The sequence below is a fragment of the Lagenorhynchus albirostris genome, chromosome 1, assembly GCF_949774975.1.
Source record: "Lagenorhynchus albirostris chromosome 1, mLagAlb1.1, whole genome shotgun sequence".
NCBI classification, from domain to species: Eukaryota; Metazoa; Chordata; class Mammalia; order Artiodactyla; family Delphinidae; genus Lagenorhynchus; species Lagenorhynchus albirostris.
In genome coordinates, this window is record NC_083095.1 from 54,709,690 (window position 1) to 54,735,289 (window position 25,600).

General features: G+C 34.2%; 1 protein-coding gene across 1 annotated transcript in view; it reads right to left on the bottom strand.

Annotated features, from left to right (window-relative positions):
* Nucleotides 1-3,444: 3,444 nt before the first annotated feature.
* TOGARAM1 (TOG array regulator of axonemal microtubules 1) overlaps nucleotides 3,445-25,600 on the bottom strand; it is a 79,995-nt gene continuing 57,839 nt past the window's right edge. Inside the window, exons 13-21 of the mRNA XM_060142955.1 lie at nucleotides 24,256-24,361; nucleotides 21,944-22,179; nucleotides 21,382-21,540; nucleotides 18,220-18,346; nucleotides 16,875-16,993; nucleotides 9,679-9,868; nucleotides 7,892-8,111; nucleotides 5,204-5,290; nucleotides 3,445-4,578 (exon numbers count right to left, since the gene is read on the bottom strand). Of these exons, the coding sequence (XP_059998938.1) occupies nucleotides 4,325-4,578; nucleotides 5,204-5,290; nucleotides 7,892-8,111; nucleotides 9,679-9,868; nucleotides 16,875-16,993; nucleotides 18,220-18,346; nucleotides 21,382-21,540; nucleotides 21,944-22,179; nucleotides 24,256-24,361 (1,498 nt within the window). The 3' untranslated portion in view covers nucleotides 3,445-4,324. The remainder of the gene's footprint in view (nucleotides 4,579-5,203; nucleotides 5,291-7,891; nucleotides 8,112-9,678; nucleotides 9,869-16,874; nucleotides 16,994-18,219; nucleotides 18,347-21,381; nucleotides 21,541-21,943; nucleotides 22,180-24,255; nucleotides 24,362-25,600) is intronic.

The following is a 25,600-nucleotide window of genomic DNA, read 5'->3' on the forward strand; positions in this document are numbered from 1 at the left end:
GGGATAGAAGGGGTGACCCAATTCTGGTCAACGAGACATAAAGAGAAATTGGCTGTTTCTATGGGTGAAGGAGAGAGAAACTAGTTCTAGACATTATTTGAGCCCTGAATCAAGCCAGCTTTGAAGCCAGAGACTTTGACTTCCGTTATAAGCATCAATAAAAATAATTTTCCTTTTTGCTCATGCCAGTTGGGTTTTTTTTTTCCTTTTCTCTTTCTTCTCTTCCCTTCCCTCCTTCCTCCGTCCTTTCTTTTTATCCTCTTGGCCATAGATTTAATAAAGGTAAAGCTGTAATTTAAATTCATAACTCTGCCGGGAATCCCCTGGCGGTCCAGTGGTTAGGACTTTTGTGCTTTCACTGCCGATGGCCCAGTTCGATCCCTAGTCGAGGAACTAAGATCCCACAGGCCTGGTGGCGCAGCCATCAATCAATCAATCAATAAATTCAGAACTGCCTTCAGAGTCAGTTCTCTCACAGGGGTCTGAAAGCATTACATTCCTCTTTTTTCCACCACCTGCTTCTCCTCCAGTGTTCTCCATTTCAGTTAATGGCATCAGCATTCACCAGTCTCTAGTGTGAGAAACTTCTTTGACTCCTTTATGTTCCAAATCTAAGTATGTCATCAATTTAGTCAGTTCTGCCATCAGAATACCTTTCAGATCTATTCTTTCAATTCTCACTCCTGTTATACTATTCTTTAGACCTTTACTATCTAGAATCTGGCTCTGAGCCCTGGATAGTAAGATCACTATACTCTTTCCTATTGAAACTTGCTAGAACCTCACAATCTTTTTCAACACATTGAACAGGCAGACCTTATCTGTCCATTAGGCTGGGACATCCTATGAAATCCATTTGCCACAGGAGGCCTTTGGATCGGTGTTTCCATCCAACTATCCCTCTTCTACTAGTTAACTTTTAAAATACACCACCCCCACCCTTGAAAACATTGCTCCAGAATAAATTTCAAACGTATATAACATTTTACTCAAGTACTATTTATTCGGCACCCAGTATAGGCCAAGGCACCCAGTAAATGCATAGAGGTGAACAACTCATTCAAGACTGGTCATACCACACCATTGTCTTCATCTTACATAACATTGTCTCACACATTCCATATTTAATAAGAAAAAAAAAAGACTATTTGCTAAACCTACAATTCACTTTGAAATCTGTTTATCCCATTGTTGCCCAGAGAAGAGTTTAAGTATGAATTTAGGTATTCTTTTACAAAACACATTATGAGACTTGAATTCATTCTTGTTGATATAGTACTTAAATGATTTTGCCTTCGTTTGATGTATTTAACCTTCTAACCAGCAATGAAATAAGTAGGGTTAGCTTATCTTGGCTCTAAAGATCTCTGTAGTGTTTCTGCCCATCTCTCCTCAACTTCATTTGCTGCTGGGAATAAGTTGCCTTTGCACAGAATTTGAGGTTTACAAATGCTTTCTTATACATAATCCCATGTTAATTTTGTACCTCACACCAACTGCAGGATATATGTAAGGTTTAACAAGTAATAGTAAACCTGGGTTCCAAATCCATGCTTTCTGAATCAAAGTCTTATGTTCTTTACCTTCACAATTTCTTGCTTCCCTTTCTTCTCATCTCTCTTCTAGTCGTATCACTGTCTACCTCCCTTAGCACTTTGATATTCACTACTGTCTCTTTTTTGCCATGTTTTCTTCTCTTCACTTTACCCTTATTTTCAGATTCTCCTCAGATTACCATATCGTCATTTAAACTTTATTACACAGGCAATACATGTTGCTCATTTCTGAGAAAATAGAAATTGCAGAATAGTGTGCTGAAAATATTAAAATAACTTCTTTACCCACAGATTACCACCATTAACATGTCGGTGTATATAATTCCAGTTCTGTTTTCTCTGTGTGTATATATTTAACAAATAGAGACACTGTATTTTGTAGTCAGGCTTTTTCCCTTTAACACATTGTGCACATGGCCCTGTGATTAAAATGATTAACATTTTTAGTAAATATATGCTATCAATTCCATTGGGTAAATATGCCATTAAAATTTTTTGCTGTTTATTTTTTAGTTGCAGTGCTGGTGGGGTTACACTTTTATCACTATCACTGCTTGTAAAAAAAAAAAACAAATTCCTTTATTTCAATTTATTCAAGCCTTCAGCTTTTCTTTAGTTCTTTCCATCAGTGATCAGTCTCCAATTCTTTTTGATTTCTGGGTTGGTTAACAGTTCTTGGCAACAGAATGCTAGACTTCTGAGTGCTCAATATCAAGAAGTTACTAATACAGAGAAAAAACTTTTAGGCGTGGGACTCTGTTACATTATGGCTATTTTCTTTATAATAAAAACACACAGATTGTGTGAAGTAAAGTTTCCACATTATTAGTAGCGATATATTTACTGTACTTTTTTCAATGCAAAATTCAAACTATATCTACTGAAAATAAGGGATGATTAAGCTTTAAATAACGTAGTGCTCTTCTTTGGCCTTTGAAATTTATATATTTCAATATATCCAACAATCAATCAATGCAAATTTACTAGGCACATTTGCAATGAAACAAGGGCAGTGGTAAAAGTTAATAAAATTTAGAATCTGTAACTATTGTTTCAATAATGAATATCACAAAGGTTGAAGCAAAATTTAATAATGATTTCAGAGTTACAACTGAAGTCAAAAGAATCTAAGCCAGGTGTTGGCAAACTATGCCAGAGGCCTGAGCCAAGAATTTATTTACATTTTTAAAGGGCTGTAAAAAAACAAAAACAAAGAATATGCCAGAATCTGTGGCTTACAAAGCCAAAAATATTGATTTTCTGGTCCTTTACAGAAAATGTTTGCCAATTTTGGACCTAAATTATAGGAACATAATAAAATACATTTAGAAGAAAAGGAATTTTAAAAGTATGTATTTAATTATAAAACAGTGTATATAAACAGAAAAAGTAGCCACATCTTTACTCTCCTTTCAGATTAGCTTCAAACTTTTTTTTTTTGCTTTTTTCCTCAGAAATTGCAGATAATACAAAGAATCACAATTTAAAAAGTAGCCAAATATCAATACATTAGAAAACTAGTCAGTGACAGAGAAGTGAAAAAGAATGAAGGTAGTTCACAATGGTAATAAAGTGATCTTAGAGTAAACTACAACATAGAATCACAGAATTTTAGAGCAAAATGGAACCTTAAAAATCATCTAGTCCAGACCTCACATTTTAGAGATGAGAAAATTGAGGCCTAAATCTGGCAAGTGACTTGCCCAAGGTCACAGAGTGAATTTTCTGTAAAGCTAGAACTATAACCCAGGTCTATTGTTAGGTCAATAGAGATAGGTCAATATTGTATCAAGTATAACAAGTGAAAATGATAGGTCAATATCAGAATACATATTTTCCCCATTTTAACAAATACGGAGTTGGAAAAATAGGACACCTCTCACACATCTACAGAAATAAATCCTTTTATTTTATAACATTCCTTTTCGTTTTTAAGATGCATACAGTACTTGTTGCCCAAGAATTCTGAGAAAAGCTATAGAACACCTGGCACTATATTTGAGAATTACACAACTGGGCAGCAAAATAACACCTTTATAAATGTCAGGACATATAGAAATAAAATTTAGTGTTTGCACACAAAAATAGGGAAATTACATTCAACACGTTTTCTTAAACGTGCATTTAAAATATTTAAATGTTTTCTAAAACTTTGGTCGTCATGCTTTATTATAACTTGTTAAATTTCACAATTATATAGATGATTAAACCCAAATGGTAAGCAAATATATCACATTAACACAGCAGCAAAAGCAAGCTAATACTGCACAATCATATTAGCAGACTGATTTCAGAAATACATGTTTTTCACAAATAGCACACAAAACTTTGTGATAACATAGTTCAGTGACTTTTCTTCCACTTCATAAAATAAGGCTGAGTAATGAGACATAGCAAAACATGATTACATAATAAACAGTATATTTTTAATTAAAAGTCTAATTGTACATATAGGGCAACAAATTTCAGTTTCTACAAAATAGTGCAAATGAGCAGGACTTTTCTCAAAAATATTAAAATTGGATTCATTCCACATGCCTCAGATTTCATGAATATTAGATTAGATTATTTTAGATTTTTGTGTGATGGGTGCAAATGATAGGGTTGATATAGGACAGATGTGTACTCATAGGCTGCAAATAAAAATAGCTATTGACTTAATTTACGGGATGAGAAGTACAGGCACTGAAAATCTAACTTTAAAAAACTTCCATTTGTCATCATGTAAACAGTTTTGTTCATATTTCATCAAAAATTCGTAATTCATTTCAAATTGTCATATCAAGCAATTCTTCTAAACTCTTTTTTATATGTGATGGTTGAGATGCAGCCTGATTTAACAGATTCTGACCCATCTGTGTAAAAAGTGCTTTTGATAATTTAGCTGTGGCTGTGCGTATATTTCCTCCAGCTCCAGGCAGCGAGCCACTATTTGTCATGTTCCCTAAGAGGTGCCATAAAACAACCAACACTTTCTGTTCTGTGGCATGGGGCTTCCTTTGATAAAGTTCCGTAACAATATCTGAAACACAAAAATATGGTAAACAGTGAGGTTAAAAAAAAGAACAAACAAATTCGAGTTCTGAGAATTAAAAAGCATATAAAATAAACGAAGCTTCTTCCCTATGCCATTTGCCCTGAAATGTTTGGTATCTTAAAAAAAAGTAAAGTCAGGAACTTTGCTCCCAAAGATTGGGATCTTCAAGTATTAGAAATCTATATATGACAGGCAAAAGTAGTAAAGACAGAAACCAAACCAAAAATTCATCACAATGTTTTCCAAATGTAGTTAAATCAAGACATATACAGTTTTAACTCATGGACCTTTTATTAAATACATAATTTGAAATAGTAGTTTTCCATCTGTACCAATATTTGATTTTAATGTCTTTTTATTTATCCTGTTTATTTCTACTAACAAGAAGACTAAACACTTACTGGGGAAAAGAGGAATAAAATTCTTTTGAAGAAAATTTTTGGGTAAAAGTCTTAAAAGGTCCTCTTTCGGATCATTATACAATTTATTTCTACTTCTTGGATAATGATATTGAGTTTAGTAGCTATCCTAAAATTGAATTGAAATGTCCATCAGTTTATCCTTAGTCAATAAATTATTTCTTTAGAAATAACAATTTAAAAATATTTACCAGCAAGCTTTTCGGTCATATCCTGTTTTGCCTTTCCATTTAAAAACTGGGCTTTTGTGCAAAATGGCTGTAGAAGTAAGTAATTATCTAAACAAAAAGAATAACACAGAGGCACATGTTTAAAGAGTTACAAGATCTTATTTATTTTCCATTACACAGCATTGAAAGGAAAAAAATCCATGCAAGTGAATGCAAATGTGTTAGAAAGATTTAATCTACATAAACACTTTTTTAAATTCTCTATAAACCTTAACAGAGTAATATTCTTACAGCAAATGAGAAATAAAAATAGCTCACAGAATATTAAAGGAGCTGTCATACAGTATAAAAAAGAAAAAGAACTGCCCATCTCCTAGGCATCTTATTCCAAATGATAGTACATAGGTTTATCAGAAAAAAAAAAAAAAAGAATTGAAATTTTGGGGATAGTTTTTACCTTTACTGATTTTTTTCAAATCTCTAATTTCATAGTTTCACAGGAAGTTGCAAAGACAGTACAGAGAGGTCTTGTGTACTTTCACCCAAATGTTACATCTTACATGATTATAGTACACATCAAAACAAGGAATCTGACATTGGTACAATATGTGTATATAATTCTAAGTCACTTTATCACATGTATAGATTTGTGAAACTATCAGTACAATTAAGATACAGAACTATTCTATCACCCCAAAGATCTACAGTCACATCTAGCCACTCCTCCTAAACTGACCTTAAACCCTGATAACCACTAATTTGTTATCCATCTCTGCAAATTTGTCATTTTGAGAAAGTTATACACATGGAATCCTACAGCATGTGACCTTTTGGCACTGGCTGTTTTTCACTCAGCATAATGACCTTGAGATCCATCCAAACTGCTTCATGTATCAATAATTCATTCCTTTTTATTGCTAACTAATATTTTATGGTATGGATGTATCAGTTTTTTTCACCATTAACACACTGAATTATATCTAGTTTTTTGCTATTACAAACAAAGCTGCTATGAACAATCATGTGCAGGTTTTTCCATGGACATAGGATTTCATTTCTCTGGGATAAAGGCCTAAAACAACTGATGGGTAAGTACATCCTTAGTTTTTTAAGAAACAGCCAAACAATTTTCTAGAGTGGCTATGCCATTTTATTTACATTCTCACCACCAACGTAAGAGATCCAGTTTCTTTGCAACCTTGTTAGCATTTGGTGTTGTCACTATTTTTAATTTTAGCTGTTCTAATACTTGCTGTGGACTGAATGTTTGCATCCCCACTCAAATTTATATGTTGAAACCCAATCCCCAGTGTGATGGTGTTTGGAGGTGGGGCTTTTGGGAGGTAATAAGGTCATGAAGGTGGCACCCTCACGAATGGGATTAGTGCCTTTATAAAAGAGACCCCAAAGAGCTCCCTTGCCCCTTCCACCACGTGAGGACACAGCCAGAAGATGGCTATTTATAAACCAGGAGGAGGGCCCTCACTCAACACCAAATCTGCTGGTGCCTTGATCTTGGACTTCCCAGGCTCCAGAACTGTGAGAAATAAGTGTTTGTTGTTTTTAAGCCACCCAGGCTGTGGTAGTTTGTTTTAACTACCCGAACAGACTAATGTAATGATTACTTGTGTAATGATTATGGTCTTAATTTGTATTTGCATTTCCCTAATGACTGGGGATGTTAAACATCTTTTCATGTGTTTATTTGCCATCTATATAAGTGTTTCTTCACATCTTTTGCCCATCTTCTAATTAGATTTTTTTTTTAATGTTGAGTTTTAAGACTTCTTTACTTATTATTTATTTATTTGTTTATTTATCGGCCAGGCCGTACCGTACGGCTTGCAGGATCTTAGTTCCCCGACCAGGGATCGAACCCAGGCCCCCTTACAGTGGAAGCCCGGAGTCCTAACCACTGGACCGCCAGGGAATTCCCAAGAGTTTTTTATATATTCTAGATATGTGTATTTATCAGATATGTGGTTTGCAAATATTTCCTCCAAATCTGCAGTTTGTCTGGGAGGATAATTGGGATGATGACATAGAGGATGACTTGTCCAATTAGTTACGAGCTACCTATAGAAATATGATTCTAAGATGGAGACCTCATAGCATCCAGAACAAGTATGAAGCAACCTAAACTTGAATTGTTTACTAACTTCTAGGACAGAGAGCCCAGGATGGGACACTTAAAAAATATGTTTATTTCATTATCTGCTTGGATATATTTTTGTTTTTGTAACACAAAAATAAATATTTTCATGTAAAAAAAATAAGGTCTTTTGCAAAGTAAATGTTTTACATTCTGATGAAGTCCAATTTATAGACTTTTTTGGATCATACTTTTTTCTTTTTTTTCACCAAGCACAGGTCCTAAGGATTTTCTCATGTGTTCTGAAAGTCTTACAGTTAAATTTTACATTTAAATCTGTGATCCATTTTGAGTTAATTTTGTATCAGATATGAAGTTGAGGTAGAAAATAAGAATTGAAAAAGTCAAAAAGAAGGGAAGAGAAAGTCAATTTAATGGGATGGTATTTAATCACTAAAAATAATTAAAACTTTTACTGAGAAAATAAAAAAAATTCTGTCACAACATGAATTGACAAAAATTTAACAGCTAGGTTTTCAGTATTAAAAAAATTTGTAGAATCAGAAAATACGAAAGTAAAGCCAAAATAATTTGAATGCCAAAGTAAGATTTCTTACCTACATGCTGACTCAGTGCCTGAACAACATTTGTGGCAGCAGCATAGATGCCTGGATTCTTGGAATTCAGATTGTTATCTACTATTGCTGGGATGAGCATGTTGATTATAGGAGATAAGTTGTCTCTAAGCAAAGGAATCATTTTGTGCATTGTTTCTAGAGCCACCAGGTTTACTTTACTATTGGAATCATGAAGTCGAGATTTAAAAGCATCAAAGATCTGGAAGTAAATTGGTAAATTATTTAAAGTGAAATAATGTTGATATCTATTATATTTAAATTCCTTATGACATTTCATAGTATCCATCCTACTAAAGGAGAAATGTACTATTTAAAAACACACACACATCTTACTTAACTTGAACTTAGATAATAGGAACTTTATAAAAATGTTGATGCTAAATCTAAGTGTCCAGTCTTCTTATAGCAAAAAGAGAAGGCTTCAAACATCACCTAAAAAGACATCCTACTAAATTAAGGTTGAGAAATTTGGTTCAGTACACAGATAACTGATTTACTATAAATGTGATAAAAATGCTGTTTTCTGAAATGTACAGGTTTAGCTAACTTTAAAAACTTAAGAAAAGTTTCTATTCTTTTCTCTATTTGTAACAGAAGTAGACATGTCCGTTTTACTACAGAGATTTAATCTAGTTTCAGTTTAGGTTTCTCATGAGAATTTTAGATGCAGTTTCAGAGTTAAGTTTTTATTATTACCTCTTAACCTGAGTACTTAAACAATTGTTCCTTGCTCTTTTAATTCTTAGCTTTCATAACTTCAAGATATAATAAAGTGAATGCTAAGCAATTCTTTACCTATATCAGGTGAGGGAAGAGCTATTCTGTGAAACCAAGACTATTAACTAATAATTCCTGATATATATAGATATAGATATATGAAAATTACTCAACAGATATCAGAAAATGTAACTTTCTGATTCCCATGACATGGTAACATGGTTCTTTTCTTCTGAAAATTAAGAGACACGACCACTAGAATAGAGTTGTTATAGTATGTTTGCCAAGTTTAATGAACCTAATACAAATTTAAAATGGAATTTAATGAATAAATTACTAATGGGATTAACTGAACTAAACTCTGATGAAGCATAAGTAATCTATACTCTGGTACCACTAACATTTATTAATTTACTACTGTCTCCCTTTCTATTGCTTCTTGTCTTCCTATACAAATTATAAAATATAAATATATATTTATAAATATATATTAACATAATATATAAAAATTAGCATACGCAGATTTCTAACCTACATATGAAAACTTTTATTAACTATTCCTTAGTAATATCAACTCTCTTAAATGCCCTGGTTTTTAAAATATTTATTGATTAACTCAGCAATTTTTTTTTTTTGGGTCATACCTCATGGCTTGCGGGGATCTCAGTTCCCCGGCCAGGGACTGAACTCAGGCCATGGCAGTGAAAGCCCGGAATAATGACCATTAGGCCAACAAGGAACTCCCTCATTCAACATATATTTACTGAATGCCAGGTTCTAAGAGCTCTGAGAATACAGAGCTTTCAAGGAGTTACCATCTAGTGGGACGAGTCAAACAAATAAACCTATTTTCTTACCTTTTTCCTCAATTACTTTCAATTGTTCTAGAATGCTTTTAACATTGCAAAACCTAAGCAGTGCATTCTTTTCACTAAGTTTAACACTTTACAGTAATATATATATAATATTAAGAAAAAGGGCAATTTTTTATGCTAATGAACCTTATTAACCACAGATTGAAAATGAAAATTAATTTTGACAGTCCTTACCTTCACAATGTTTCCAACAACAAGCTCTTGATTGTTTTCAGTATCTGATAAAAGCTGCTTAATCCCATTAATACGATCACGAAAGTCTTTTGCATTTAATAAACCTGTTATGACTTTAATGTACTCAGCACTTTCTAAGGAATTGCGGGGAACTGATTTTCTGGTGATTTCACGAATTTCAGTTACCTCTCTAAAGTGAAAGAAAGGTAAAACACAAACACAATGAATAATTCTCATCATGTATTCATTTTTGAAAAATTCAAAAAATGACTTAACCCATAGCCACGATACCTGTGTTGGGGGTCCCTAATATCTCCCCTGGGTTTGGTGATTTTCTGGGAGAACTCAGGATTCAGCACGTAGCTTTACTCATGGTTAAGATTTATTACAGCAGAAGGATATAAAGCAAAATCAGCAAAGGGAAAAGGTGCATGGGGTAAAAGTCTGAAGGAAACTAGATGGAAACTTCCAAGAGTCCTTTCCCTGTGGAGTCACACAGTATAAACTTAATTCTTCCAGCAACAAACTGTGACAACACATATGAAATGTTTTCTACCAAAGAAGCTTATTAGAGGCTCTGTGCCCAGGATTTTTATGGGTAGTTGGTCATGGGTGGTCCTCTGCCTTGGACATACCAAAATTCTAGACTCCCAGAAGGAAAGCAGGTCTTCAGCTTTAACCATACTGTTTGCCTAAATAATAGAGGCACAGTAAATTACTCTTATCAAGTTAAAGAATGGGGGGGAAATCCTCCTGAAATTCTAGTTTCCAGATGCTAGCCAAAGGCTAACCTCACAAGCTGGCCTTTCCAAGGATACCAGTCTCAGGCCCGATATGTCAATCCTTTTCTGAAAAATAGCCATGTGAATATGCCTGGGAAAATTAGAATCTCAAGACCAGTGGGATTTACTATTTCAATGACTTAGTATTAGTAACAATACATTAAAAGAATTATAGACAATGACCCAAATAGGATTCATCCCAGGGATGCAAGGATGGTTCCACATCCACCAGTCAATCAATATATCACATTAACAACATGAAGGATAAAAATCATATGATCATCTCAATAGATGCAGAAAAAGCATCTGGAAAATTCAACTTCCATTCACGATAAAAACTCTCTACAATTTGAGTATAGAGGGAACATACCTCAAGATAATAAAGGCCATATATGACAAGCCCACAACATCATACAACAGTGAAGGGTTGAAAGCTTTTCCTTTAATCTCAGGAACAAAACAGGGATGCCTACTCTTTCCATTCTTATTCAACATAGTATTGGAAGTCCAAGCCAGAGCAATTAATCAAGAAAAAGAAATAAAAGGCATCCAAATTGGAAAGAAAGAAGTAAAATTATCTCTATTTCCAGATGTTATAATATTTTATATAAAAAAACTCTAAAGATGTCACCAAAAAATGTTAGAACTAATGAAAAATTCAGTAAGGTTGCAGGATACAAAATTCACATATAAAAATCAGTTGCATTTCTATATACTAACAACCAACTATCTGAAAAAGAAATTAAGAAAACCATCTCATTTATAAATGCATCAAAAAGAATAAAATACATAGAAATAAATTTAACCAAGGAGGTGAAAAAGCTCCACACTCAAAATGAAAGAAATTGAAGAAGACACAAATAAATGGAAGACATTCCATGCTCATGGATTGGAAGAATTAAGATTATTAAAATGACCATACTACTCAAGGCAATTTACAGATTCAATGCAATCCCTATTGAAATAACAAAATTAGAACAAATAATTCTAAAGTTTGAATGGAACCACTAAAGCCCAAGTAGCTAAAGCAATCTTGAGAAAGAACAAAACTGGAGGCATCACATTTCCTGATTTCAAACTATATTGCAAAGCTGTAGTAATCAAAACAGTACGGTACTAGTTTAAGAGAGACCCATAGATCAATGGAACAAAGTAGAGCCTAGAAATAAACACACAATTAATTTATGATATATGGTCAATTAATTTATGATAAAGGAACCAAGAATATACAACGGGAAAGCATAGTCTTTTAAATGGTGCTGGGAAAACCAAACAGCCACATGCAAAACAGTGAAACTGGACCCCTATTTTACACCATACACAAAAATCAACCCAAATGGGTTAAAGACTTGAATGTAAGACCTGAAACCATAAAACTCCTAGTAGAAAACATAGAGGATAAGCTCCTTGACATCAGTCTTGACAATGATTTTTTGGATTTTACAACAAAAGTAAGGCAACAAAAGTAAAAACAAACAACTGGGACTACATCAAACTAAAAAGTTTCTGCGCAGCAAAAGAAACCATCAACAAAATTAAAAGGCAACTTACAGAATGGGAGAAAATATTTGCAAATTATATATCTGATAAGGGGCTAATATCCGAAGTATAAGAGGCACTCATACAATTCAATGGCAAAAAAACAAACAACCTGATTAAAAAATAGGCAGAGGAACTGAGTAGACATTTTTCCAAAGAAGACACAAATGCCCAACATGTACATGAAAAGGTGCTCAACATCATTAATCATCAGGGCAATGCAATCAAAACCACAGTGAGATATTATCTCACACCTGCTGGAATGGCTACTATCAAAAAGACAAGAAATAACAAGTATTGGTGAGGATGTGGAGAAAAGGGAACCCTGTGCACTCTTGGTGGGAATGTAAATTGGTGCAGCCACTATGGAAAATAGTATGGAGGTTCCTCAAAAAAATTAAAAATAGAACTACCATGAAGAACTCCAAGTGCAGGAAAGGGAGTGAGGCAGCCATTCACTGTTTTGGAAAATAACAACTGGGTGAAGAGGCCTCTAACTATGCCTCACCAGGGTCTTTAAAAAAAAAAAACTACCATATAATTCAGGAACTCCGTTTCTGATTAATATATCCTAAGGAAATGAAATCACTATCTCTAAAATATATCTGCATCCTCATGTTCACTGCAGCATTATTTACCATAGCCAAGACATGGAAACAACCTAAGTGTCCACTGACAGATGAATGAATAAAGAAAATGTGGTATATACATATACATTCAGCCCTAGAAAGCAAGGAAGTCTTGCTGCTTGTGACAACATGAATAGATCTTGAGGGCATTATGCTAAGCGAAATAAGTCAGAGATAGATAAATACTGTATGATCTCACTTAAACCTAAAAAACCAAACTCATAGATACAGAGAACAGATTGGTGGTTGCCAGAGGCAGGGGTTAAAGGGTGGGCAAAATGGGTGAAGAGACTCAAAAGATAAAAATTTCCAGTTGTAAGATAAATGAGTTCTGGAGATGTAAAGTACAGTATGGTGACAATAGTGTAGATTTGGAAGTTGCTAAGAGAGTAGGTCTTAAAATTTCTCAGGGAAAGAAAAAGAAATTGTAACTATGTGAGGTGACGGATGTTAACTAAATTTATTATTGTGGTAATCATTTCACAATATATTTACATATTAAATCATGCTGTATACCTTAAACTAATACAATGTTATTTTTCAATTGTATCGCAATAAAATTGGGGGAAAAAAGAATGAATGAAAATAGTTCATGGCAACATTATTAATTATACAATGTATAGACTATTCAAAGCAAATATTACAATAATGTATTGTGGGGATTATAGTATGTAGAAGTTAAATGCATGACAAAAATAGCATAAAAGGGGCTTCCCTGGTGGCACAGTGGTTGAGAGTTGCCTGCCGATGCAGGGGACATGGGTTCGTGCCCTGGTCTGGGAAGATCCCACATGCCGCGGAGCGGCTGGGCTCATGAGCCATGGCCGCTGAGCCTGCATGTCTGGAGCAACGGGAGATGCCACAACAGTGAGAGGCCCACGTACCGCAAAAAAAAAAAAAAAAAAAAAAGATGATAGGCTTAAACCCAACCATATGAAAAATAACATCAAATATAAATGGTCAAACATCCCAATTAAAAGGCAGAGATTGTTAGACTGGATACAAAAGCAAGACCTAATCACATACGATCTACAAAAAACATACTTTGAAAAATTTATTCTGAAACTTGATAACTGGGGATTTATAGCCAAGATTGAGAGGGTCAGTGGATGGAAGATTACTAAGAGTAGACATCAAGAGTAGGGGGTTTCTTACTAAGCTGGTCTAACAAGATTTTTGCTGAAGACAAGCCAGATACTTATATATCAAAGATGGAGGATGAGGAACCTGCTCAGATATCAAGGGTGATAAGTATGAAGGGGTAGAAGGAAATGACTTAGCAGGATTCTTAACTAAGACTAGCTTAGGCAGGCCAAGGACATGGCCCAAGGATGAGGCCTGGTGTAAAAGAGGGCTCAGAGGAGGCTGTCTAAAGTTTGTCAAAGAGAGACTCTTTGTCAAATAAGAAACCAGTTTACACCTACATGGAAAATAACAAGTATTGATGAGGGTGTGGTGAAATTGGAACCCTCTTACTATTGCTGGTGGGACTGTAAAATGGAGCCACTTTGGAAAACAGTCTGACAGTTCTTCAAAAGTTTAAACACAGTTATCTTACTACCCAGCAATTCCACTCCTTATACCCAAGAGAATTGCAAACATGTCCGCAACAAAACCCAAATATCCATCAACTAATGAATGGATAAACAAAATGTAGTGTATCCATACAATGGAATATTATCTAGTTGTAAAAACGAATGAGGTACTGATATATGCTACAACTTGGATAAAGCTTAAAAACATAATGCCAAGTCTAAGGAATCAGTCACAAAAGACCACGTATCATATGATTCCATCTGTATGAAATGCCCAGAATATGCAAATCCACAGAAACAGAAGGCATATTGCCTAGGGCTTGGAATGGGGGTGTTGCAGGGAAATGATAGTGACTATTAATGAGCATGGGATTTCTTTTAGAGGTGATGAAAATGTTCTAAAATTAACTGTAATGATGGCTGCACAACTCAGTGAATATACAAAAAACATTAAATTGTATGCTTTAAATAGGTGAATTATGTGTTATATGACTTACATCTCCACAACACTGTTATTAAAAAAAAAAGACATATCATGTAAACACTATTACAATAAAATGGTTAATACTAGACAGAGTAGACTTCAGGAAAAAGTGAGAGACTTCATAAGGATAAAAAGGTCGTTTCATCAAAAAGTCACAACTATCCTAAATACCTGAACATAAGCACATTGCATCAAAATACATAAAGCAAAAAATGACAGAACTTAAAGTATAAATAAAAAAATCCACTACAGTTGGAGATATTAATACTCCTATCTTAGCAATTAATAGAACAAGTAGACAGAAAATCAGTTAGGGTATAGAAGACTTGAACAACAGCTACAGAAGGCCACACCCCATGCAGAGAAAACCCAGCACAGAGGAACTGAGGCCTTGGACATGGAGGTGAAGATGCCATGAGAGAAGAAGGGAGCTAAAGTGCAGTGAGAAAAGTGGCCAACTGAGGAAAAGCAGGACCCTAGGAGGCAAGAAATGGGGCAAAAAGGGCCCGCAGACTAATGAAGTCAATCAGACTGAGAAGGGTATTGAGGAGGAGAAAAGAGCTGAGGTGGCAGGTGAAATGAGCCCCTCACTGGTAAGGTCCTGGAAGTAGGCCCTATTTACTGCATGAAGAAGTCAGCGATTTCCTCTAGAGTCCTCATAAATTAAATAATAATTCATTCTAAAATAATTAAAAGAAACATAAATACACATCTTCTCTCACATTTTGTTTTGAAACTTTTGCCCCAACGTGGTTTGGTCCTTCCAAGCTATAGAATAACGTGGCATACACAGTCTCTGCTCTGGAAGCAACCTAGTTCCTATAGTATATTATTTCCTCTAAAGAACTCTTTTAACATTTCTTGCAGAGCAAGTCTAATGGAAACAAATTCCCTCATTTTTCGTCTAAGCAAGCCTTTGTTTCTCCCACACTTTTTTTTCTTCCAATTTTATTGAGATATAATTGATATACAGCACTGTGCAAGTTTAAGGTATACAGCATAATGATTTGATTTGCATATCTCATGAAGTGATTATCACAATAAGTTTAGTTGCACCTAAAGAAACAGAAAAAAATGTTTTTAATAAATAACTTTCTCCTTGTGATGAGAACTCTTAGGATTTACTTTCATATATAACGTACAGCAGCATTAATTATATTTATCATGTTGTACATTACACGTCCCTCTGTGAAGTACACTTTGAATAACAAAGTTCCAAAATTCCATAGATTTTTATTTTTTGTAAAATTTATTATCCAAAGACACACAAATATAGAAAATATGAAAGATACCTATGTATCTACTCATATAATTTTTAAAGTAATGTTTAAAATATATTTTAAAATATACCAGAGATCATAATAATTCTGAAAGATTTTTATAAGTTATATAATCAATCTATTAAATATTGCTAAATAGCTTAAACAGGTTATGCAATTACATATACAATTATATTTATAAAAATTTTAAGAGTAGTTTTTTTTCCTAGGTGGTGATATTATGTGATTGGTTAAATTCTTTTTTTTTATTTTAAATTTTTATTACATTATAGTTGATTTACAATGTTGCATTAATTTCTGCTGTACAGCAAAGTTTATCAGTTATATATATACATATATCCACTCTTTTCACTTACTTTTTTTTTCTCCTTTTTTTATTTTTATTTTTTTGAATTTTATTTTTCATACAGCAGGTTCTTTTTGGTTATCTATTTTATACATATTACTGTATATGTCAATCCCAATCTCCCAACTCATCCCACCACCACCCCCCTGTTAAATTCTTTTAATGTTTGTATTTTCTCAAGTGTTTTTCCCCCTTAACCATAATTATGTATTACTTTTTTTGTTTTGTTTTGTTTTTATTTTTTATTTATTTATTTTTTCTTTGTTTTTTTTTTTTTGTATTACTTTTATAATCAAGGGGGGAAGTAAAGCCTATAAATTGAAAAAATTAATCACAGTTGTCCAACACTGGTCAACTATTGACAAGTTCAATAACACTAAAGTTTTACTAATGTTTAGCTCATGTAAAAGCAAGTTGCTGTGAATATACAATTACCTTATTAAATCTAACTACCTCACACTTTCTAAATCCTTACCAACTTTTAAAACTCCATTAAATTTTGACAAATACCCCTGGGATAGTTCATGAAAACATTCAAATAGATTATCATCACTATTAGGGAGTAATTTCTGTAATAATGTGGACAAGCAAACGCTTCTACCTTTCAGCTGAATTGAAAGCATCTCTAGAAACAGATGATGACCTTGTATTTCCAACACTGCCAGTATGAGATCGTCTTCCTTTTGCTGAAGGAGTATCTAGTGGTATCTCTCCCAAACCCTATAAGAAAGGCAGTGTAATAAAAGTCTTAAAACTTGTAAAGTGAAAGAATGTGTACAATGGAATTTTCATAGCAGTCATTGTTGATCTCTTATGGTTGAAAGCATTTTAATAATCTGCTATACTTGTGCTTTAAAGGGTTTCAGATATGTAAACTATCTTGTAATTAGTAGTAAATTAACAAAATATGTACCCAACTACTAGGAAATGATATTGGCTTGGTAAAACTGTTTAAATACAAAACTTAACATCTATGTTTTGTAACTACTCTTCTTCAAGCTTAAAATCTATACAGAAAATATGAACATATTATATAAACAATGAATTCCTATGCAACACTAGTATGAAAATAAACATTTCGAAAGAACTATTTAAAACCTCTTTTTTTTCCTGATACCTGTACTTGAAATAACTCACAGATATAATCTGCCTCATTTTAGTAAGACAATCTTTTTGCATGGTTATTTTGATAAATTCTATATGAATTAAGCTGAAATCTTTAATATCAGTAGGAAGAAAAAAATGCTCTAAAATGTTTACCACAATACATATTTGAAGTAGTATTCCTTCATAAATGAATCCTTTGCCTAAGCTTACCAGAGAGGAATAACATAAATTAACACAGAAAAATTCTACATTATTAAATTAAGCACATTTTTGCAAAAAACAATGTGTAAACAGATTACTTTTTTATAAGACACTTTTCACATTTCATTTCACTTGATATTCCCTCAGTCACGCATTTTACAGACATTTTTGAATCCCCATTATCTGTCATGATATATAAGACATGGGGCTTCCCCTCAAGGATCTCCTTATCAACACTCCACAGTGTGGTAGGAGCTCTAACGGTAGAACGTACAAGGTAAAGTAGGAATCAATTGTAATAAACATCATTATCCTCATTTTATAAAAATAAAAATTCTGGGTTAAAGAAATGATGTGCCTAAGATTATATAGTTGCTAATTCTGAGTTGTGATTCAAACCTGTCTTGTAATTCCAATAAACCACACTACATTCTACCAAATATCAAGCTTCTGTTCAATAAACATCTACTGACACTATGAATGTCTACTCAGTACTGCAGTTGTTGAAATGCTACTGTAGATATATTCTAAATGGTTAACAGAAATAATCAAAGAAGTAATTATTTCTATCCTTTACCTTCCTCAGCAAATGAACTTTGTTTTTAAAGTTGTTTATAAAATAAACTTCTTCTACATACCTTTTGCCTTAAGCTTTTAACAGATTCCTTAATATATGGCAAATCTTTAGATGGGACATACTTTTCAAGCATTTTATCAAAGTTAGGATGACACATCATGAGGAAAAGCATCTTTCGGCCATAATACCTATGGATATTTAAGAAATACATAAATAATTCTATAAATCTTAACAAGCTCAGTTTCTGTCCTTAGATACAATTTTTTTTCCAATAGAAAAAACCTATCAACATCAAGATTATCATCTCTATTTTAAATAAGTCATTGAAATGTAGTTACACTAACTGGATTAGAAAACACAGCATTCTCTTGCCACCCATCTTTAAAAAAACATGGCTTCAAATCTTTTAGCTATGTGTCAGATCAGAGCCAAAAGCTCTGACTCTATTTTTCAGGCATCCGAGGGCCCATATCAAGGCTGGCATTTGGCAGAACTATGAATTAAGAGAACTGTGTCTTTGTCCTGGGCTCCTTGCTCGGTGACCTTTTGCTGCTCACTTGCTGGCCAGATGTTCTGGCCTGAGACAACCTTCCAAAGGTTTTGTATTGCCGACCCTCTCTCTTTTCCTTTTCCTGCCAAAACTTACCTGGGTTTCAATTCTTCAAAAACCTATTCTTTGCTACTTAAAATACAACCAAAGTTAGTTGGTAAATCGTGGCTGATATATTAATGAATGTCTAATGTTCTCCAAACTAGGTTTTTTATGCTATATGAATTTTAAAATAATTCTTTTAGGATAATACCTTAAGCCAAGATATCATTCTAATGGGTAAATGATATGGTGGAAGTGCATACTGGAGATATTTTTGGATGGGGTGGTCGGTATAGTACCTCATAATAAAAATACATTATTATTCTTCAAGGAGGCTTGGCCCTAAAATAATTACAGTTATACTTTTACCTACAACTTGGAATTATGACACTAGAAAAACTAAGGAAGGCAAGGCTTTTGTGGGGGAGATGAATAGGATGATCTCAGCATCATTTATATCAACCAGACTCCTTCAAATGTAGTGAAATTACAGAAAGGGAGGTTAACAACAAAGAATAAAAATTACTTTTCTTGCCCCACAACCAGAATAAGGTCAACACCCGGATAAGTAGCTCCTAATCAGTTATAGTTTCAAAGGTGACTCTAAAGTTTATCCCAGAATGTTAAGGACTGTAGGTCTATCATAGGCCTTAATGATATGGGAATGGCTAAAGCAAACAAGTAAACATGCAAAAGGGACACAAAGTGTAAGAAATACTAAAACTGGAAAGTTGTAATTATTTTGTAATTTTAAAATTTCAAATAAGAATCTAAGAAATGACAAAATGGATTAGAAAAGTTACTATGCCATTAAGGAAAGGTTAAGATGTACACAAAACAGCTATTGTAAATTTTATTTTGTTCCTAACTACTCTATTATGATCCAGCCCTCCTAAATTGTTTTGAACTTTACTGTAGTATGCAGAACTTCTAAAATGGTTCCCCCAAAGATGTCCTGCTCTAATTCCTACAATTTATGAATATGATGAGAAATAACTTCCAGGATTATGTTATATGGCACAGTTGACTTTAAGATAGGGGGATTGGGCTTCCCTGGTGGCGCAGTGGTTGAGAGTCCGCCTGCCGATGCAGGGGACATGGGTTCGTGCCCCGGTCTGGGAAGATCCCACATGCCGCGGAGCGGCTAGGCCCGTGAGCCATGGCCGCTGAGCCTGTGCGTCCGGAGCCTGTGCTCCGCAACGGGAGAGGCCACAACAGTGAGAGGCCCGTGTACCACAAAAAAAAAAAGATAGGGGGATTATCTGGGTGAACCTAATCTAATCACATGAACCCTTAAATGCAGAGAACTTTCTGTGGCTGGTAGAAGAAAAAGAAGTCAAAGAGATTCCAAGCATGAGAGGGATTCAACTTGCTGTTGCTGGCTTGAAGATGGAGTGGGTTGTGTGAGAAGGAATTCAGGTGGCCTTAAGGGAGCTGAGAGAGGACCCTCGCTGACAGCCAGCAAGGAAACAGGGACCTCAGTCCTATAATCACAAGAAACTGAAATTGGTCAAAAACCTGAATGAGTTTGTATGCAGATTCATCTATAGAGCCTCTAGATAAGAGCCCAGCACTGTTATTACCTTGATTTCAGCCTTTTGAAACCCTAAGCAGAGAACCCAGTTGAGCATGCCAGACTTCTAACCTAAGAACGGTAAGCTAAAAAAATCTGTGTTGCCTTAAATCACTATATTTGTGGTTATTTGTTATGCAGCGACAGAAAATGAATATATCTACTTTCTATGTTAGCTTTTGCCATAATGACTTCCACAAGATTAACTGTAGTTACCTAAAGTACTGAATATCTTTGTCTTAAAATGTTAAAAGTTTGATATCCTTCTTTACTTTTTAGTCTCCATGAAGTCAGGATCCTACCTTCTTCCTTTAATCTATGATCATATATAACTGCCATAATTTTTAGATTTTGTATGGGACATTATAAATATCTGGTCCAACCTTACTAACTTGATAGACGAGGAAACAGAGGCTAACAGAGGTTAAGTAACTTGCTTAGGGCAGACAGTGACTGGAGCTAGGAGTTGAACCTAGGCTTCTGACTACTTCTAAAACTTCTGTCAGCATTACAGCTATAGTACCATCCACATCTTAATTATTTTGTTATCTTTCTCTGATTGTTCTTAACCTTCATAAAACTATTCTTCAAGTACAGACAGCAATCAGAAATTCATGGAATTTTCTAAGTGAACGTATCTCATGTTATCCATTTTGCTTCCTGTATTTTTCCTTGATTTTACCAGGCTACTTGGAAAATATATCATTTTCCCCTAAAGGCATTACCTTACATTTGCCCACAATGAAGTTCTTCAGCCACTTTTCTGCCCACTCATACAGTCTTGTGCCATTTTCATGCAGATCATCCCTGTGACACAGCATCTCACTACCCAGAAGTATGTAGTGTCATCTGTAAATTTGGAGAATTCACTGTGCACTCCCTCAAGACCATTTACAAACTGGTTAAATAAGATCATCCCCCAGCACTAATCCCTGGGGATCCCACTTTTCCATTTAGAAAAATGTTCATTCTTCTTTAGCCTTTGTTTAAGCCCTTAAAGTAAGACATTTAAGCCCTTAAAGTAAGAGATTCAGCAAATACTATTAGCAGCTACTCACCTGGTTTCTGGTGAGCTGTCCTGAGCAAATTTAGCAGCAGCTGGTAATATACGGTCAGCCATATCCTTTGTTCCAGATAGAATACGCTCTGGTTCCATAAATTTTACTACATCTGATAAGTGCTGGGCTGCACATCTTCTTACCGCAATGTGTAAATGGCTACAGGGAAACGTGGTCAATTAAAATAGAGTTGATGTATAAACAATTTTTCAAAGATATACCTTAAAAGTCAAATGATTACTCCTAAGCCTCAGCAATCATCCTTGCAGGCTAAAATGACAAATTATTTGCATTAGCTATCCCTCCCCAAGAAGTTAAAAACAAAACTCATAATCACTGACATTTATTTAGCTCCAGATGTATGAATGTAAGTAACATTAGAATAACAATATTATCCTCTGTATGCTTAGTACCTAATATGATGTTTATCATGTAGGAATTATTTAATACATGTTTTTTGACTGAAATAACATTGAAATTTGCTTGTTTTTTTCCTATACCCCAGATTACAAGCAACTGTATTTTTAGTTTAAGGACATGTCCAGATTATTTTGAACATTACCTTTGTCCTCCATTGATAAGAGAAACAACTGCACGTGCAGGAGTTACATTAGTGATCATAGCTCTCAATGCCTTGTCAACATCTTCTCTTATAAATGTATTTGATTCTCCTGATTTATGCAACAAAACTTTTACTGTATTATCTAGTTCTTGATCCATGTTCTTTTTCAGGTAAGTGAAAAGGTCACTTAAACAAACCACAGCAGCACGAGAAACTCCAGAGCGTAAATTTTTCACCTAAAAAAAATTAACATTGTGAAGAATTAACATTGTGAAAATGACTCTACTACCCAAAGCAATCTACAGATTCAATGCAATCCCTATCAAACTATCACTGGCATTTTTCACAGAACTAGAACAAAAAATTTCACAATTTGTATGGAAACACAAAAGACCCCAAATAGCCAAAGCAATCTTGAGAACGAAAAATGGAGCTGGAGGAATCAGGCTCCCTGACTTCAGACTATACTACAAAGCTACAGTAATCAAGACAGTATGGTACTGGCACAAAAACAGAAATATAGATCAATGGAACAGGATAGAAAACCCAGAGATAAACCCACGCACATATAGTCACCTTATCTTTGATAAAGGAGGCAGGAATGTACAGTGGAGAAAGGACAGCCTCTTCAATAAGTGGTGCTGGGAAAAATGGACAGGTATATGTAAAAGTATGAGATTACAACACTCCCTAACACCATACACAAAAATAAGCTCAAAATGGATTAAAGACCTAAATGTAAGGCCAGAATCTATCAAACTCTTAGAGGAAAATATAGGCAGAACACTCTATGACATAAATCACAGCAAGATCCTTTTTGACCCACCTCCTAGAGAAATGGAAATAAAAACAAAAATAAAAAAATGGGACCTAATGAAAGTTAAACGCTTTTGCATAGCAAAGGAAACCATAAAGAAGACGAAAAGACAATCCTCAGAATGGGAGAAAATGTTTGCAAATGAAGCAACTGACAAAGGATTAATCTCCAAAATTTACAAGCAGCTCATGCAGCTCAATAACAAAAAAAACCCAACCCAATCCAAAAATGGGCAGAAGACCTAAATAGACATTTCTCCAAAGAAGATATACAGATAGCCAACAAACACATGAAAGAATGCTCAACATCATTAATCATTAGAGAAATGCAAATCAAAACTACAATGAGATATCATCTTACACCAGTCAGAATGGCCATCATCAAAAAATCTAGAAACAATAAATGTTGGAGAGGGTGTGGAGAAAAGGGAACACTCTTGCACTGCTGGTGGGAATGTGAATTGGTACAGCCACTATGGAGAACAGTATGGAGGTTCCTTAAAAAACTAAAAATAGAACTACCATATGACCCAGCAATCCCACTACTGGGCATATACCCTGAGAAAACCATAATTCAAAAAGAGTCATGTACCAAAATGTTCATTGCAGCACTATTTACAATAGCCAGGAGATGGAAGCAACCTAAGTGCCCATCATCGGATGAATGGATAAAGAAGATGTGGCACATATATACAATGGAATATTACTCAGCCATAAAAAGAAACTAAATTGAGTTATTTGTAGTGAGGTGGATGGACCTAGAGTCTGTCATACAGAATGAAGTAAGTCAGAAAGAGAAAGACAAATACCATATGCTAATACATATATATGGAATCTAAGAGAAAAAAACAAAAATGTCATGAAGAACCTAGGAGTAAGACAGGAATAAAGACATAGGCCTACTAGAGAATGGACTTGAGGATATGGGGAGGGGGAAGGGTAAGCTGTGACAAAGTGAGAGAGTGGCATGGACATATGTACACTACCAAACGTAAACTAGTGGGAAGCAGCTGTATAGCACAGGGAGATCAGCTCAGTGCTTTGTGACCACCTAGAGGGGTGGGATAGGAAGGGTGGGAGAGAGGGAGACGCAAGAGGGAAGAGATATGGGAACATATGTATATGTATAACTGATTCACTTTGTTATAAAGCAGAAACTAGCACACCATTGTAAAGCAATTATACTCCAATAAAGATGTTAAAAAAAAAAAATTCCAAAATGTACATTTTGCTGAAATTCTGGAAGAAAATCAGTAATAATGACTTTGAAACCAAATTTACTATCAAAGTAACGTGCTTTAAATATGTATTGTATTATTTCCTAAAAATATCAACATTTTATCAATTTTTTCAAATGTGGCAAAGTAAGGCATGAGTTACTTTACATATAAGCCTACTGATTTCATTTAGTACAGCTTTTCTAAGGTCAAATAAATGTGGCATATTTATACTTTGTTATTCAAACAATCCTTAACTCAGCTGAAACATAGGATTACCTCTTGAAGTACTGCAAAATTTGTTTCATGCAACTTTGTGTTCAATATTTCAGAATGAAAAGCAGCTAAGCATCTAATAAAGTTCAGTCCCTCAATTTTCTTCTCCCTATGGGAAAAAGAAAGAAACAACAAAATCATGCATTAAATGGGGCTCAACTGGAAAAGGATCTCAGATTTCTTCTTTTGTGTGTATGGAATACTGTCAACGAGAAGACCCTGGGTATTTTCCCTTATCATGTAGGAAGCTCAAATAAAAAGATATGGAAAGTTTTGTTCACTCCTATAGTTCTCTTTCATGATCCAGAACATCTTTTAAGAGCCAAAAGCACTATTGACAGTCAAACTAAGTTCATGCTTTATAAATAAAAAGGAACATTTCTCCACCAGTAAGAATGTCATATTCTTTTTAGAGAACAGAAGGGAAAGGAATGGCAAATCAAATGTGAGGGAATCAGTAAAACAAAAATGGAAGGAGATTAAGTAACTACGTATTACTTTGTTGGTGAGTATATAATCCAAGTGCAGAAAACCATCAAGAGATGTTTCTGTAACTTGTATTTCTTTTTCATTATCTTACCTAATGAGCCAGATGAAGGGTAGGTGAATACTAACAAGACGGTAGATTCAAGTGGGATTGGGATATAACATTTTAAACTTGATGGTTTCCATCTTATATGTTTGGAAAATGCAAGCTGAGTTTCCTTAGTTGGTAATATTGATGGTGGTTATTTTTCTAAGCATTTAAATCCCCTGAATAAGTTATGGAAAATAGGGAGAAAAGACCTAAGATTCCAAGGTGGCAAGAGTAAACCTATTTAATAGCTGTCTGGTTCAAGATTTTCATTTTTTGATTAAGCATAAAACTGTTACAGTTACTGTTCAGATGCACAAACAACCAGATTCTGTACACAAAGTAAATAACAGAAAGTGGAGTCAAGAGAGAGGAAAGCAGAAAAAGAAATTAAGAAATAGTGGCTGAAATTTTTTCATCAAATCTATAAATTCTCAGATCCAAGAACAAATCCTAAACAGGATAACCATAAAATAAACACAAAATGGAACATCATTATCAAATTACTAAAAAGAGTGTTGAAGGGAATATTCTTAAAAGCAGCCATAGAAAAAAGGGCAAATTACACACAGGAGTAACAAAGATAACAATGATAAAAGACTTTAGCTCAGAAATATGCAAGCCACTGAACAAAATTTAAGTGCTAAAAAGAAACGGACAAAAAATCAACTTAATTTAAGGAGGAATATACAAATCTTAAACTATAGTTGGAGATTGCAAAAGCCCAGTAACTGATGAAACAAATAAACAGGAAGTCAGTAAGGATACAGAAAA